At 40.8% G+C, this 18040-nt stretch overlaps 2 protein-coding genes across 9 annotated transcripts in view; one reads left to right on the top strand and one right to left on the bottom strand.

Annotated features, from left to right (window-relative positions):
- The window catches only part of LOC6626749 (cyclic nucleotide-gated channel beta-1), a 79688-nt gene that overhangs the window by 52249 nt on the left and 9399 nt on the right, over nucleotides 1-18040 (bottom strand). The gene's annotated exons all lie outside the window — the stretch shown is intronic.
- On the top strand, nucleotides 7365-8344 carry LOC6625599 (uncharacterized). Its single transcript, XM_002050223.4, has 2 exons — nucleotides 7365-7515; nucleotides 7588-8344. The coding sequence occupies exons 1-2, from the start codon at nucleotides 7462-7464 to the stop codon at nucleotides 8125-8127; spliced, it is 594 nt and encodes a 197-aa protein (XP_002050259.2). The 5' UTR covers nucleotides 7365-7461; the 3' UTR covers nucleotides 8128-8344.

The raw sequence follows: 18040 nt of genomic DNA, 5'->3' as shown, positions 1-18040 counted from the left end.
CGAAATTGCAGTTGCACACACCGCAGCAGCAAGAGTGAGAGAAAGAGGGACAAAAAGAGTGAGAGGAACTGAGTGAGTGAGCAGGCTGCAGCGAGGTGAGAGAGCAGCAGATTGCGGACAATTGTTTGCGTTGTGCAAGTGTCAACAGCATTTGCAATTCTGTTAAATTTTTACCTCTTTTGGGGTTTTGTCAACGCTTTGCTGGTCAGTACCCTGTAATTGACAGGCAGTTTGGGTGTTTTGGGCTATCTTAGAAATTTTAAAAGTTTTTATAAATCACCTAAAATGGGCTCGAACATTGTAATGATTTTGTAAAAAATAAAAGCTGAAATTCGATTAGCTAAATATAAAATTGTTATAAAATAAACGAAGAAAAAAATGTGTTTAATATCAATTTAAATAGCAGAAAGAAGAATATTGAGAATAAAGCCATTACTTTTTATGCTTCGAACTGCTTAAAATAAGCTAGGGATGTCCATATCACTTTTATTTATTTATGCTATGTTATCTGTCAGATCTACGCAAGCAATATCTATAGACCTATTAATCTATTGGGCAAAAACTGGGTTCTTTGCAGTCTATCAAGTGTTGTGACAAATTTCAAATTTTATTGTACACATTGTATGTGTTGTGTCTGTCAAAGTGTGTAAAAATATGGTAATTTCCTTTTTTTTTTTTTTTTTGCTGGGCAGCTATTCTTTTTTACCATGGCAGCTGCTAGCCGCTTGAATATATTAAATATACAATAAAGAAACACTTATATTTATTTCAATATGCATTTCAATTGAAAGTTTAGTCAATATTATTACAATCGCATCGCTTATGTGTGGCCCACGGGGCGTATGCGAGCCGACAGCAGGGAAGGGGCAGCGGGTAGCGACAAGTGCGGCTTTAGCCGCTATGCAAATTTGCAAATGGAACGCAATTCAATTTCACAATTTCTCTCGCCTGACAATATTTGAATTTGCGATACGTTTTACTCGCAGCGTGATGTGATCTAATATTCGCATTCAGCATTTTCACATTTTCACATTTTCGCCGAGTTAACGGTAGTTGGCTAATTAAAGCTTATATATACGCAATGTGACTCCGGCTGCGAGTCAGCTGAAAATTATGGTCAGCATTTGTCCATCTCGCATGGCAGCAGCGACAGCGGACTAAAAAATGAATCTCCATCAATCTCGCGCTGACATTAGCAGCGACTGCGACTGCGACTGAGGCAGCGACAGCGACAACGGGTAACCCCGAAGAGCGATGGTGACCATGGAGTACAAAAAAGGCAACTAATTACAAAGCTGTTGACAGTACCTCAGCAGCGCGAGCGAAAGGGGTTTTGCGGATGGGCAGCGGGCTCGGTTTCGCCTTGCTTGCCAGATTAGGGTTCTGATATCCTAGCCCAGCCAAAATAAAAACAACACGATTAAGTGCTACTTTAATCAACTATGCTCGACTGGGAAATACCCTGTCTGCTAAGCAATTAGGTTTTTACTTTACTTTTACCGAAAAAAATTCGATTCAGTGTTCCTTTTTTTTATACCTATACCGAACTGGAGATATTTAGGTTCAAACTGTCCATCACTGGATAATCCTTTTATTTGCTTTATCTATCTATTTAGTTATGAATCATGCTGGCAATAGTTAAGCCCGTTAAGTTCACTTAATGTAGACAGGGTATACAAATAAAAACAAGGCTACGCCCCGCATGCGTTTATGCCCAGGCACACATTTGTCATATGCATGCGACAGCATCGAATGGCTCATGACAACTCGTCAGGCTGATGAAATGCCAACATCTTTCACGAGAACAGACCACAATTCAAAAAACTAATTGCATTTTCGCTGCCATTTTGCCAAATAAACTGATTAAAATTGACCCTTCAGTCGTTGTTACTTTAAAACCCGCTGAGGTGCTCAGCACTGGAAATTTTATTGAATACAAAAATGGCCAATTTCGTTCAGAATTGTTATTATATTACATGCAAAACGAATTTGTATAATAAATGTGTTGAGAGGCAATGATTTATAGCCTGCCAAAACTTCCTGATAAATGAATACTTGACGGCAGATATGCTCATTTATTATGTATTCCATAAAATACGCATTTAATAAATTAATAAATATTTCGCCTTGAATAAAAATATATTTGCATATAATTTAATTCAACTTTTATTACTTCGCAAGCGTTTCTTTGGTTATAATTAAGTTTCCATTTGCAAACTGATTATTTATAATTTAATAAGCTATTAAAATACCAAACAGTTAAAATTGATTGGGGACAGCTTACAAATTCACAAGCAATTAAATTTGTTAAGAGCGGGGCATAAAAGCATTTAATTTCAGCCAATAATACATTTTAGATGCAGAATCGACTTAGGCACAAACAAGGGTCAACATTCAATTAAACGTGAAAGTCTGTTAAGTTTTGTTAAAGTTAAAATGGAAGTCTTGGCCAAGCGCCGCTCCTTAAACGGTCAACAAGAAGTTCAAACATAATTCAAAAGGGAATTTATTTAGGATCATTTATTAACCAATTAAGGGTCAGTTTTTCATCAAAACAAACTCATTTCAAAACAGTTTTACGTTTCGCTTACAAATGGATTAAGACTAAAACGGACCCTATGTAGCCAATTCCAATTCCAGGGGCACAACCAGTTCAGGCCTGGCTCATAACCATTTTGAACCTGCTATTGGTTTGCTTAGATTCAAATCTTATATACATACAAGCTATGTATATGCTAGCTAGTACTTACAGACCTTGTCCGGTCTCAGTTTTTGCTTCAAATTTTAAACATAGAAAATGCTATCCATTTCCCACCAGTTTCCATGTCTATCTCTATTTGACAATGCTTTTAAAAAGCAACGAATGAACAATCAAAGGCAGGAATCTGCGCTTTCCGTGCAATTTAGTTTTGTGACGAGAAACTTAAGGCCGGAAAAGGCCGCGTTTTCCACTCAAGAGAAGTAGATTTTACTAAAAGTTTCAAACGTATTTCAAATAATAATCAATAAATAATTTCCCAGTCCCATAACTCGGTCAAAACTCATCTGATTTTTAAAAGGTGTTTTTCTTTATTCATGGTTTGACCTCTAGATCAATTTGACATCCAAATCTGGCAACATTATTTTTGGTCGAAATTCATGTAAAAAAGGTACCCTCAATTATCCTAACTATATAAAATTTCCAACTCGCACAACTGGGTAAAAACTCATCCTATTTCCACGAGAATTGTATTTTTATTCATGGTTTGTCCTCTAGATCAATTCGGCATTTATATCTGGCAACACTATTTTTAGTCAGAATTCATGTAAAAAAGGTACCTTCGAATATTCTATATAGACACAAGTAAAATTGTCCCACTCCCACAACTCGATCATATCTCATTTGATTTGCACGGGGTTTCCTTCTTTGTTCATGGTTTGACCTCTAAATCATTCATCCAATTTCCTCGAGGTTCTGCTCTTTGTTAATTTATTTTATGCGTAACACGGGCAAGGTCGGGTAATTGCCGCAAGTACAATATATCGATACTGCATGGAGTCGGAAATATTTTCACCTCTGTGTACCATTTTTTCAACAACAGCTTTAACTCATGAATCGCTTTAAAATAATGTTCAACTTCCAGTTGACTGATATTTTTGAAGAGGAGCAGCATTACACAAACAGTATTTAAGATCGGTTCAATTGTCGATTCTGTCTGTGGGTATATATTTACCCAATGGCTTTACGGCTGTGCGCGTCCTTTTCTTTTCCTTCTTTGCGGGTAAATAAAAATCAAATTAAAAGCACTTAAAAAAATTGTTCACAGTTCCCGCATTGTTTCGCTGGGCGTTATTTATTGAAGCGATTCATATTGATATGTGGTACAGAGGGGAGGGATGTGTGAATGCCACGCCCACCTGCCAAATGCAAATTGCAGACTGCAAAATGCAAATAAACATAAATGCAGCCAACCGCAGCTGCAATTCGGTTACAGTCGTTACATTTTAACAGCGACCCCGCACATGGAGCACATTTAAAATTGTTTAATTTGAAATGTTGCAATAGCGTGTGTGCCAGGTTGCAGCTAGCTGTTGCCCCCGCCCACGCTGTGCGCCCATAAATGATTGTTCAGTTTACGTTGGATTTTTAGCGATTTTCAATGCACAACATAAAATTGCAGCGGCCACATTGTTGCCATGGCTGGCCGCGCAAATATTTAATTGTGCCCAGCTTTCATTTTGTTTTGTTAATTCTATTATTGTAACAATTTTCCGCCCTTTACTTGCCACACACGCATACCAGCACCAGCTCACGCACGCACACGCACATATAAACACACAGACATGGTTGGACAGCCGCAGATGCATCACCTGCAGCTCGAGCGACCTCGCTGCCTGCGGCTTTGCCACACAACAACTAAACCAACTAACCCAACTAACCAACTATCCAGCCCAAACGTTACAGTCACAAACATCCCCTCCCCCCCACCACTTGCTCTGTGTCTCTCTTTTCACCAAACTATTCTTGGCTCTAACTCGTAGCTGTGCTCTCTTTTTGACGCCATCTCGGATGCCGTTTCGCCCAGTTCTGACTGGCAAACGTTGCGCACGAGTTGCAATTTATAACTGCACATACGTGCATACTGCCATCTTGCCACGCGCCCTTCGCTTCGCTCGCACTCGCCCCCAATTTTCAGCAGTCCCCCTTCAGCACATAAACATTTTTGTTAGCTGCGCTTTAACTCCACGCTGCTTCGCCTTTGTGCCGAGGTGCCTGCGTCCGCGTTCACGTCTACGTCCAACATTCAGCGCCCCACGTCCTACGTCCTGCGTCCTGCCTTCGCGTCCCATCCATGTCCCATGTCCTGCCCCGGACTGCTGCTATTACAGTTTTTGTGATCCGCCGGAGCGCAAATAAACAAAAGGTTCGCCTCGTGCAAAAAGCAAAACAAAATAAAATACAACTACGACGTCAAGAACAATAAAAATAACAAAAAAAAAAATAACCAGCCTCAATGCACGTAGGGTATGCGCGACTGCTAGAGAATGTGTAGGATATATTTGACTTAATATCTTTTGCGATATCTATATGGACGTAATTATTTTATTGTGTAATAGATTGAGAATGAATGAAAGGACTTTGGTAGTAATAAGATCAAAGCTACTTATTAAATGGGATATTTCTTCTATTAAGAATCTTGTATACCCCATATAGTGTATTAAGTAATTCTGATGTCTGGTCGAACTGAATTATCAATATGGTTCTGCATCATTAGAACTCAATACTGCCCATTTGTATGCATCACAGGGTATGTAACAAAAGGCAACAAAATGCGGGCGACGGGCACCAAGGCGTCAGTTGCAGCTATAAAAGTGAAGAATGAAGAGGTGGAAGGGGGGAGGGGAGTCGCCAATTGCAGCTGGCAACAAATTTGCTGGTGCAGGCGAAATATGTGCTATCCTGGCAGCTTTAGGCACAGGCAGCAGCCAGGCAGGCAGGCAGGCAGGCAGGATGTGGAATGCGGCCGAGAAAAACGTAGACTTTGGCTTTTCACAGAGATTATTAATCAATGGTTGGACTTTTGAGCGCAGTCAACTAAAGAGATTTGTTAGGATGCTAAGGGCCATAATCAAGCACTGCAGCGCAATGTGCCGCACTTGGTTGCATGCCACACGTTGCCCATTTAAGTGGCTAAACGCTATGTGGCACTCGGCTTTGGGCTTCTCGTACGCTGCCTTTAGCCTATTGAATGCGAAATTTACTGTTAAGGCAACAAAGTGCTTGAGCTTATTGCATAATTGAAAACTGCTTCAAGCTTGCCTGATGAAGTTGCATTTCAACGCAAACGCACAACAAAATAATTTTCGCATAAATTCTACACGTCGCACAGCAAGAAAAATTCAATTTGCCAGGAAGTGTGTGTGCGAGTGTGCCATGAATTTTATCAGCGCTTGTATATGCATGGACTATGCGTTGGCTGTGTGCCTGCCTGTGTCCTGGCAGCTGTTGTCTGCTTTTGACAGCTGCCTCTGATCGTTGGCCCCCACACTCCACCGGCGCTGCCCACGCACCCGCCAGCTGTCAGGCGTGTCAAAACAATTGTCATTCATTCCCAGCTTTGCTCTAGCTCGCATCGCACTCCAACTCCAAAATATATATCTTGCAATTATGGTCCAGTGACATGTGTTAACAGCCCAGTCAACCAGCCAACCAGCCAGCCAACCAGCCAGCCAGCCAGCCAGCCAGCCAGTCAGTCAGTCATTGAGTCAACCCAGCCAGCAGGGACTCATTGCAATGTGCTCTCAACATTTCCGCACAGTTATTTTGCCCATTTCCTGTAGCCTTAGAGGCCGCTTTCAGCTCGTTTACAATTTGCGATGTTGCGTTGCGACGCGTTTTACCACGCCTGAAATCAATATCAATAGCCGCGGGAGTCGGTGTTGGTGAGGGGTAGCTTGGTCCCTGTTGTCGCCTTGATTACTGCTGTCATATTATTTTCACACTTGAAATGTTCCATGTCGATCTGCAGTGCTGGTCATTATCAATGCTGCTGTGTGTAAGTGCTTGTGAGTGTGTGTGTAAAGTGTGTGCAAGTGTGTGTATGTCTGTGGCACTTGGCTGTCACTCTTAACATGCTTCACTTCGGCCGTGTGGCTTTTCTAATATCCCAGTATCCGCTGTCGCAGTCATTGCACTCACTCTTGGACAGTCCACCCAAACCGCCCACCAATTCGATTCAGATGATGCATTTTTATACCCTGTGCCCCATTAAGAATGGCCCAAAGGTCATCTAAACTTTGTAAGTCATAGCGAATAATCGACAGAAACATTACAAGCCCGGAATACCAATATATTTTGTACTGAAAGCCTAGGCCAGAACCCCAACCCCAGCACCGCGAGTTTTTCAATATATTTCTGATAAAACTGAAAATAAAATGAAAGTATATGAAAAGCCAAGCTGAATATTTTAGTGCCTCTAAGATGCATAACAATGGGTTGATAGACTCACGAAACAAAGTACAGGGTATCTGCGATTCTAGTCAACTTGACTCGAGCTAAGCCCGCTTGTTTCAATTCGCACCAGCCTTCGCCTCAGGCAGGAGTCTGCAAATGCTGCTGTCTGACCACATGGCGTGGGTAATTGATGCTGTATCGAGTTATGTGTGTGCTGGTGGGTACGTGTGTGTGTGTGTGTGTGTTGGTGTGTGAAAACTGCTGGGCGCTTGGTTATCAATTTTCGCCTGGCGCACATGTTGGCCATAATTTGCAAGTGTGCGCGTATTTTATGAGCAATCGTGTTTGGCTTGGCTAAAACGAACTTTGTTTGACTTTCGTATTACATAAAGCAAATAGCTCGAGGGAGAGCGGGGTTAGGTGAGGTGGTTAGTTTAGGCAAACGCCAGGCTAGGCAAACCTCAGTATACTTGTACTTGACTTTCCACAATACACATACAAAAACATACAACAAACATAACAAGAAAATGCAGTTTCCACTTAAATTGTTACTGTCAATGGCTGCCGCGTTCATTGCATTGGTAAGCATATTCTTATACCCTACCGGCCCCCTCGCCAACTTTCTTCCACCCGCCCTCACGTGCTCGCCACAGAACCGCTTACCCAGCAGCTGGGCCAGATATTTACCTCCGCCAGCAACCGAGTCTGTGCCAGCCGCCAACGCAAATGCAATGTCATCCACTCTAATGGATGCCAACGATTCACCGACATCCACCAACAGCAGCGTGGTTATGGGTGTCGATGTCGATGTCGACGATGATAGTTTGGATGATGGCTATACAGCTACTGCCACAGCTGCTGTCACTGCTAGGGGCAGCGATACTTATACCACCAGTGTAACAGAAGCTGCTACATTGGAGCATATACGGCGCCGTCGGGAGGTTCAATGTCCACAGGACATTACCGATATAAATATTATACACTTGCCCTGTGATCTCGATATACCGGATATCAGTAAATATATTGAGAACTTGCCAAATCAATGCATATGTGCCTATAATGCTCGCTACAGCTCGGAACAGGATTATCGCAATTTCATGATACTCCAACTTGAGGGTTTCTTCTTTGGGCAATACTCGGAACGCTTTAAGCGCTTCGAGGTTGATCCCCATGAGTTTGATTATAGGATGTAAAGTACGTGTTTTAATAATGCTAACAGATTCTTTTCAGATTTCAAACAAAAGAAACACATCTAAAAGATAGGTGGGATAGGGAAAGATATACCCGTATAGTAAGGAAATCGTGTATAAAATTTGGCTACAAATTTGTATCAAAATTTTACTACTTTATGATACGAAGTTTCCATTAAAGTAACTGGGTAACAGTTGAATTTTACGGAAAAGAAGAAAAGCTAGTAAAGCTAGTGCAATTTTAATTAACCTAATTAAGTGAACTTTTATATCAATTTAAAATGTCTGCAAGCAAATTAAATCTAAATCAAGCCCAGAAAAGGAAAAGATAACATTTCCATAGCTTAGGGTTCGAGCAGTGGCACCTTTATATTGTTGATGGCCATAATCAATCAAATTTTGTATTGGGCAAATTCATTTAGCCAAGACGCAGAGCTTGGCGCTTGGGTGGAGGGGCAACAAAGCAAATAAGGTGATACGCTTAAGTGATTTGGTGAGCAGAATTTGCGCGATTTTTATCTGCCAATTCGCATAACATTTGTGTAATTTGTAATTTCGTGGATCATCAATCAGCTGTCGTCTGTCGGCAGCTGTCGAACTGCGATTTCTTTTGCCCACAGCCGGGCGTGGAACTTAACGCATTGATTTATCGATGAGTTGCCAAAAAAAAGGAAAGAAAATGGAAGAAAACAAAAATCAAGTCCTGCTCGAATCTAATTAGAGACATTTGCGGCTACGCCCAATTGCAGACTGCACACGTTTGCATTTGAGGCCAGGCCAGCCATGAAAAATGTTGCCTTTATGGCGTCTTCCTGCATCCGGTTTCCGGCCAACTCAGTAAGCTCTGCCAGTTCGCCGACTCCGACTGTATATTTATCTTGCTCTGTGTTTTGGCTTTGTCGCTAGCTACATAAATTACACTGTGTTGGCCAGGTCCTTTGCCAAGTTTTGCCTGCACCGTGCACCCCTCTGTGCCTTGTCCAGCATATTTAATTGTGCATTACGATTATTTTACATAACTATAAAACTGATTTATGCATGCCTGGCTTTTACGTTTTCATTAAATTTTCTGTAGGTTGTTATTAAAATTCCTCTTCCAAAAAATGCGTACATCAAATAAGTATTTCAATTCCATTTCTGCCACGAAGCGAACAGCATTCGTACAGCTATGAGTGCGCGCGCAACATAAATCTTCATACTTTACAGATACCCTATAATCTATTTTGTAAAGCCCCGTCTACATTAGCTACCAAGGCTTCAAGCTGGTATTAAAACGAGCCTTTCTTATCCGGGAATTACATTTTCCTATTTGCTACAGATTAACTGAAACAAAATATGTTCCAAGCAATATTTATAAAATGTATTCAGTAATTGATAACTTATAAAATTCTATTGAAATCTCGGATCCGTTTTAAAGATGCAAGAGACAAGGTTTTCATACCATATTTAATTCATGAAAATAATAAATATATTCGTTTTATAGAGATTCTGATTTTGGTAAAAACAAGAAATATTTGTAATGCATTGCATTAAAGCAGATAAATATTTGGCTTCCTTATGAAGAAAAATAAAACTTTATTCAAAATAAATAAATTAAAATTCTTGTTCCTGATCAAATGAGAAAAACTTATGAAGAACTTTGATAAATATTATGGGGTTTCCTCCCATTGGGCATACCTTTATACTTATTTGGTACAGGGCATAATGATTGTCTCCCTGGGTTTTTTCTTCTTTTTGGCCCACACTTGAGGCTGCTGGCAACTTTTCCACATGAACAGAGTGAAAAGTTGAAATTGAGTTTCGTTAATGCAGACATACACACTCGCACACGCACACGCACACACACACACACACGCTGGACGATAACACAAAGGCAGCGACAGCAGCAGCAGCAGCGACGTCGTAAATGCCGAGCAAACGCCGAGATGCCCGGCAAAAACTCCCAGTGGTAAAGTTTTTGGCGCAGTCAACAACAACAAGAACGAAAAGGAGCCAAGGGGTAGAGTGGGAAGGAGCCAAGGGATTTGGAGTAGGGGCAGCAACTGAAAATGCCGCATGGCTGTTGACGACGCAAAATCCACAGGCGCAAAGTTGCCGCAAGCGAAGAGGTGCGCCAGACAGACACACTTTGAATAAAGAATATACTGGAGACAGAACGAGCGAGAGAGAGAGAGAGAGAGAGAGAGAGAGAGAGAGAGAGAGCGAGAGGGACAAAGAGAGAAAGAGGTTTAGTTAAGGGGCAGCATTTAAAATTTTAATGTCTTTGCAATAAAATTATTGACTCAGCTCGGTTCGTTGACTTGGCCAGCAGCTATCTCAGGGGTAAGGGATTTGGATGGGGGCCTTAACAACTATGCAGGTGGGCTCTAAGTTAAAAACAGGGCCAAATTAAAGAAGATACAGCTGTTGCTACATTTTAATTAATATTAAATTACAAATCAAGTGCATGCAGCTGTAAGCATAAAAGCACAACTCGCACACGCACGCACACACACTTACACACACTTACACACGTAGACTGGCATCTACTGGCAACAGCAAAATTTATTTGTGGCAGCCGCATTTGTGAATGCTTCATTCAGTTTCCAAAATAATTTTGTATCATTAAAATTTTACGGGAATTTATGTTCCTTGCTGTTATCCTTGTTGCTGCCCTTCCTTTTTCGTCGGACACGTCAATTTCTATGCAAAGCTCGTTTGTCTGCCTTTTAGTTTGTTTGTGCTTCTTATTTTACTTATTTTTTTGAATTTGAATGCTTTACCCCCCTCAAAAAAAGTAGGCAGCTTGGTCAGCGCCCCAAGCCCCAAGCCTCAGCTCGAGCTCCCCTTCGCCTGGCTCCTCTTTGGATTTTATTTATTTATTTCCGGAAACGTGCTCTGGAGATTCTCTAAGCATACTTGTGCGCCAGCAACAAACTCCCAATGGTGATGCGCTTAGTTAGCATACACACAAATACACACGCACACGCACACGCACACACACACACACACACACACACACACACACACACACACACACACATACATAGGAAACATAGCAACAATCAGCCGCGTCCGCTTTTCATGGAGTTCATTAAGTTTTTCGCGTGCTCATCCATTTGCCTTTTCAATGTGGCGCGTGTTTTCGGCCCGTTTCGCACTCTATATACCCTGCAATATTCAGCTTAAGAGGGGTATAATGACAAATCATATGATTGACTGCAAACTTAACCGTTTATCGATTCAAAAACAAATGAGTACAAGTATATATATGTATATCCATCAATTGATTTTTCACTCCAACTTCAATTGTGCACTTCAGTTTAGCTTTTGCCTATCTAGACAAGGGATATATTGAATAGATGCCACCATATTCTAGAGTAAGTTTCTTAATATACACATATACCTATGCAAAGATCTTAAATTCGCGCTAATTTTCAATTGAAAAATATTTCTTTTTCTAGATTTTCACACATAAAGCACAGCTTTTAAGTCGCGCACTTAGAAAAGCAAAAACATTCCGGTTTCTTGTCTCTGCGTTGCCAAAGAGTCCCTAAAGAGCATGCCCTCCATGCTTTATAGTCTAACCTCCTGGCCAGCGCCCGGCCCTATGTTCACGCCTACCCCTGGTCGCCTCTTAGCTGAGCTCTTTGCGTGTATCCCAGGCGTCAATTGCCGGGCTGGTTTCTATGCTTTTTGGCCTCCGGTCCAGCTTGTGAGCATTGACCAGCGCCGGGCGAGGCCGCCACGCCAACGCCTAATGAAAAAACAATAAAAATTTTGCGCTTTTCTGCTTTCCCAAGTGGCTGTGAAATTTTGATGACTTTGTCAGCTAACGGGAATGGCCAAAACTCATAGCACAAATGGACACGCAGCATTCTTCTCTGTTGAACGGCCTCAAGTAGTTGCACGTGGAGCCTCATCGTCAAACGCTCTCGAGTTTAGTTTACAGTAATTAAGTTCACAGTCTTTGTACAAAAGCAAAATGCTTGAACAAATTTAAAGACATTTCTAATTATTTGCCTGGGCCCTAATCTTGAGTTGAGCAGTTACGTATTTAGCTCGAGGCATTTCGAGGAATTTCAAAGATACAGCGTGTTCTTTAGATAATAGCGTGATGAGGCAGCTGCATGAAAGTTTGATGCGGAAAAAAAATACTTGAAGTGCGTCGTTAAACTATTTATTAGTTGTTTTTGAGTAGTAAGGACTATTTAAGGACACCATTTTATTGCCGAAACTGGGAGTGCAGCTCACAGATATAGTTTGACATAAAGTCGTGAGTACAGGTAATTTATTTTATGTTCACATTGAGAATATAGACTTGTTTCAAAATGAAAACAAACTGAATCTTTTCAGAAATATTTCTGCATAAATAAATAAGTTTTAGTATAGATAGAGTCGAGTTAGAGCTCTCAAGCAGCGTTTGTTATTTGAAAACAAATTCACAACTCAAAAACAATAAATTGATACAAATGTCAAAAGTAAACAAAGTTATTGACATTTCATAGGAATGGAGTAAGGTAATTTTAAGCAGGCACGACATGTGGGCTGCTTTACTAATTTGTTATATTTTCTTAAGAGTGCTCGCACTCGAATGTGCTTCAGCAGAAAGTTATGCCTTATTCATATGCCCGCCGCTTGCAGCCCCTAGGACAGGGCTCTTAATTGGGCAAAGTTTCGGCATTAGCTATTAATGATATATAACTGATATATAATTGTAGTTATTAATGCTTTTGGCCAAGTGCTTTAACTAGTTGCCAATTAAACAAGTGCTGAAAACTGATTGCGCACATTTATGGACTCAAGTTGAAAAAGAAGCCACAGTTGGGAGACCATTTCAGCTTAAAATTCAGTTGCCGTCAGTGTGTTTGTTTATTTATTTGTTTGACTACTTTGTGGTTTTGTATTGGTGTGTGAGCGAGAGTGTGGTCTTGTCCCTTTGCGACCACAAAGGTGCCCGCCCTTCGCCCTTCACGGTTGCTGCCACTCCTGCCACTGGCACTGGCTGTCCAAATTCCCACGTTCTTATTTCGAAACTGACACGACGCATACTCAGAGGCGCAAATCTCATTTCCCCTGTGGCGGCATGCAGCAGCCGGCAAAAGAAGAAAAAAAGAAGTAAAGTAAAACCAAGCACAAAAAGTAAAGCATACTCGCATATAAACCATATATACATATATTTTTGTTGTTTTTCCATACCCTGTTGCCATAAAAATGCTCGAAAGGGGCATCATAAAGTTAAAGACCTCGTAAAGCATATATATGCTCTTGATTCTGTGCTAACGGCCCAAAAGTTTCTGTAATTTCCATTTGTTCAGAGCATAAACAGCGTGACTCTTGGGGACCACAGCTTGGATTGTGGGCTTTCGTAAGCCGTATGGCAGTCAGATATGTTTTAGATTATTAATCAACCCGTCTGGGATGTGCAAGACACTCGAAATTGAATAAATTATTGTGTACTTATGAAAACAATCAGCTAGCTATACTAGTTAAACCAACAATCCTATCCGCAGCGTACAGGGTATATGGTAGCTGAGCCTGGGTTATGCTTCAGAATATTTTAAACATTTAAAAATTCCTGAAGAGCCAAATAGCAAAAGCAAAGATTGTAAAAGAAACAATACGTTCCAGCTGCGAGTACAGGGTATATTTCAGTTGAGCAACAGTTGAGTTTGTACTTTTTAATTATCTTAAGGTTTTCCGCATAACTCAAACAAGTCGAAAGCAAAGTTACAAAGTAAATTAATTATCCTAAAAAGAAGTCTAGGGTATCTACACCCAAGAATTAGTTAAAATAAGCCTGGAATAAATATCGGATATTTGTCAAGTAACAGGATATCTCTCAGTTGTACACTCTGCCCTAAAAGCATACTTATTTGAGTTGTTTTTTTTGCGCTTTCTGTTTTATTTTTTGGTGATAACCCAATTTAATGGTCGCTGCTGCTGCTGCTGCTTACGTCACATTTTCGCACCTTGCACACACAAGCTGTTTTCTGTGTCACTCACACACACACACACACACACACACACACACTCACATGCACACTGACAGCAACAACAACAACTGCTAGAAAGCGGAACAAAACAGCAACTGAGGGAAATACACCAGGGACGCGGCAGAAACAACAAAAAAAATATGAAGGTAAAATATGAAAACGGTAACAAAATTACATACATCAAAGGTGTTTTTTATGAATATGCGAGTGGACAACTTCCGCACACTGTTGTTATTGTTGTTGTTGTTTTGGTTGTTGTTGCTGCTGTTGCTGACCAATGGGCCATGTAATTTTTTGGCAAGCAGCCTCATAACAGCAGAGCAACGACCCTTTTTGGATCTGACCCCGTATAAAAGGGAGTATTTGGGTACGGGGTGGTTTTTTTGGCTCTGGGACAGACTGGTTTATGAAAAATGCTCACATTTTGTACGGGGATTGCTTTTCCGTGTTGCCCTTTCCCCCATCCCTCTCTCCCCACCCCATTCTCCCTTGCCCTTGCCACATACGCCACAAACCCCCCCTCCGGTACTCGCATGTGCGGCAACAACACATTTTATGATGAATATGCGGGCCGCCGCTGGTCAAATAAACTCGGCCAAAATATGCGGGCAGCAGGTTGCGTAGTTTAAAGCGCACACACATGCCCACACACACACACACACACACACCGATACGCAAATTGACATCATTAGTCGGGGGTCAGTTGGTGTATGGTAGGCGCGTCGTCGTTGGCACTAAATCATGTCCATACATAAAATGTATGAAAAGAATGCAACACACGCTTACACACACACTCACACACAGACACACGTCTAAATGAATGGCACACGTGGGAAAAAGTTTGCAGCCCCAAAAAGTAAGAAAAAAAAGTTTTGATTTATGCAAATAACTGGACAAACTTTAAGCCAACTCTTTTATATGGTGTGTATCGTATAAGGCATAAATCTAACAGCTTTAACTTGGCTCAAAGCAAGCTGCATTCTTGGCACAACAATTGGCAATATATAAGCCGATAACAGCTTAACTGATGAGTCGATGCCACAGCTGCTTCTTTTCTTCTCTGATGCAAATTCTTTTGCATTCTTTCTCACACAATCGCACACGTCCAAGTCTCCTTTTCGGTTCGCATTGTTTGCATTGGGTTATTGATGGCACTTCAATCAGCAGAAATAATAAATAAATGAGCCTAACGTCATGGCTCAATGGCAAATTCTGAGCTTCTACTGCCTCTAGCCTTCGCCGCACACACAAACACACACTTACGCTCAGATACACACATGACATGTTCCTTTGACTGGGCACATTCACCATTTTGTATCCTGTACAATTTCCTTTTGTATTGCATAAAATAACTTTGGTCCATCGACTATGCAAGAGTGTGTAAGTATCTTAAGTATGCTATTGAGTACGAGTGTTCGGTTAGCAGAGTATTCTCAAAGCAAAACCATTGTAAAAGCCAGCCATTCGGCAATATTTCTCTATTACGCAACACCCTAAATGGTAGATTTTCGTTTAAAAGTGTGTGACCAAAAGTAATAAAAGTTATGAAAAAAAATTAAGTATACGCATCCAAAATTAAATTATATGTTGAAAATATATTATTCGTTTACGAGCGCTCTTCTCTCATATAAAAAAAATATATCTGCATCGAATTACTGTATATTTTTGCTTTAAATTAAACGACTTAATAAAAATCACAACAGAACATTATTTTTCGTTAAATTTCTTGAAGCCTCCAATTTATGATAGAGTTAATTATATTTACATAATTTATATTTATTAAAGCTAGCGAGATTTTTATCGTGCTGAAACGATTTTCGCTATTGCAAAAATATTTTAAATATAAATAAATTCTAATAAGCCAATAAAAAATTGGAATTCAGCCTCGATGAATATTTTGTTTTATGCAAAATGGATGTAAAATATTTAAAAATCAAATATTAATTGTGCATGCCTGCAGGTATGTACTATATTTTGCAGAACAAGCACAAGCTGTTTTGTGTCTTTTTATATTCTTAAGAATACATTTCATTATACTATAATATTTCTGTTTTTCTACCCATAATGCTAAAACAAATATTGTTCGTTAAATTTGGGGTTGTTGAACTAAACATACTCCATTAACCTTTACACGTCAGCACAGAGAAAGCAAACGCATCTATATATTTTAAAAGTGCTCGTTAGCTCGAGCTTTAGAAGTGTATTTAAAGTTCAGTGCATCTTTCGAAATGTTGCCCCACTTGTGCGTTCTGGCATCGCCATCATTTGTTTGTGCATGTTGTGCGTGACGTATACGCAACGTGTGCCATATTTTTACATGTCCGCCAGGCAACAACAACAGCTACAGCAGCAGCAGCAGAAGCAGCAACAGCAACGACAGCATCAGCTTGGCCGCTGCAACTGACAGGAAGTCAGAGTGCCGATGACGATGGCCCAGTCGTAGACCCAGAGCTGGGGGATAACAAGGATATCAGTGGGTTTATTTAGCGCGCCACGCAGCAGGCGCCAAACAGCTGCCATGTCGTCACGCTTATGGTGGGACCGGACTCCTCGCCAGTCCCGCTCCAGTTCGTGTGCCTCACAAAGAGCATGAATAAACAGTTGTTTTTTGTTGCCAGGGCATAAACATTTGCCTTGCCGATTGTTGTTCCTGTTGTTGTCACAGATGCGGGCTTACAAGTTTCTTATTGCATTGCATACATGCACACACACACGCAAACACACATGTATGTGTACATATCGCGCAAATTAACATTTTGCAGAGACAACACGCACACGCATACACGCTTAACCTGAAATTGCATTAACATCACGCATACGCCCCTTTGGCCAGCCTTCCCTCAGCTGCAGCTGCTGTCATTAAGCAATCTGCTGCTGCTGCTGCTGATGCTGTTGCTGCTGCTACTGCTGCGGTTGCTGCCACCTGTGAAATGCATTAATCAACTTCTCTGGCAATTTACTCGCTGCAAGAGTATGCAAAAAATTGCAATTGATATTGTGCACATACACACACACACACAAACATAAGTATATATTAATACATATTGATGCGTATATAAACTTTAATAAATACATTGTTTATTGATGCAATTTTCACATATTTATGCACTTCAGCTCGGCTTTAGCGGGGGCTTTAACACTTTTGCATATCATATTAATAATAAGCATACACACTCACTCACTCACACACACGCACACTGTCACACACGCGCACATATACACACAACAGATGCCAAAAATCGCAAAGATATTTATTTATTTCTGTCATTTTTATTTTGTATTTTACTTTTTATTGTGCTGCCAAAAGACAGAAAAAATGTACGACGCCTGTTCTTTAAAATATATGAATTTTTAGACATGTGTATCGACTTCACATAAACCCCTACCCGCGTCCCCTGCCACTGTCTCTGCCCCACCCCTCCGAACACAGCCCTTGTGACGCCCAACCCCTGCTGTTATTTGCTTTTGAAAAAGTTTATGACACTTTGCCGTTTGGCATTTTCATGCAAATATGAATTACAAAGCGCATTTCAACTGACAGGCAGACAGCAAAAGGAGGCGCCGTATGGGGCGTGGTTTTTTCTGTGAGCTGGCCACACAGGGTTCCGTATAACACTGACGAGGGCAGGTCAAGCTCTTTGGCTGCCAATCACAGATGTATCAGTGCGTTGCCATCTAAATTCATATATCTATCTATATGCACGCACACACATATGTATATATGCATAGGTATCTATATCTATGTGTGTGCGCGGGTGTGCCTTGGCCACATTAGGTGGCGCCTTTAATGCGCTGCGTCGCATTGCACATAAAACATTTTTATTGCTCATTTAGATATTTATGCGCTGTTTTATTATAATGAAAATTGTGCGTATGCGAGCGGTTTTTATTGTGATTGCAGTGGACTCCAAGATCAACAGCTGTGCGCGGGTGACAGAGGG

Source organism: Drosophila virilis, chromosome 5, assembly GCF_030788295.1.
Source record: "Drosophila virilis strain 15010-1051.87 chromosome 5, Dvir_AGI_RSII-ME, whole genome shotgun sequence".
In the NCBI taxonomy this organism is placed as follows: Eukaryota; Metazoa; Arthropoda; class Insecta; order Diptera; family Drosophilidae; genus Drosophila; species Drosophila virilis.
The sequence above is the reverse complement of the archived record's forward strand: the minus strand, read 5'-3'. Positions and strand labels throughout refer to the sequence as shown.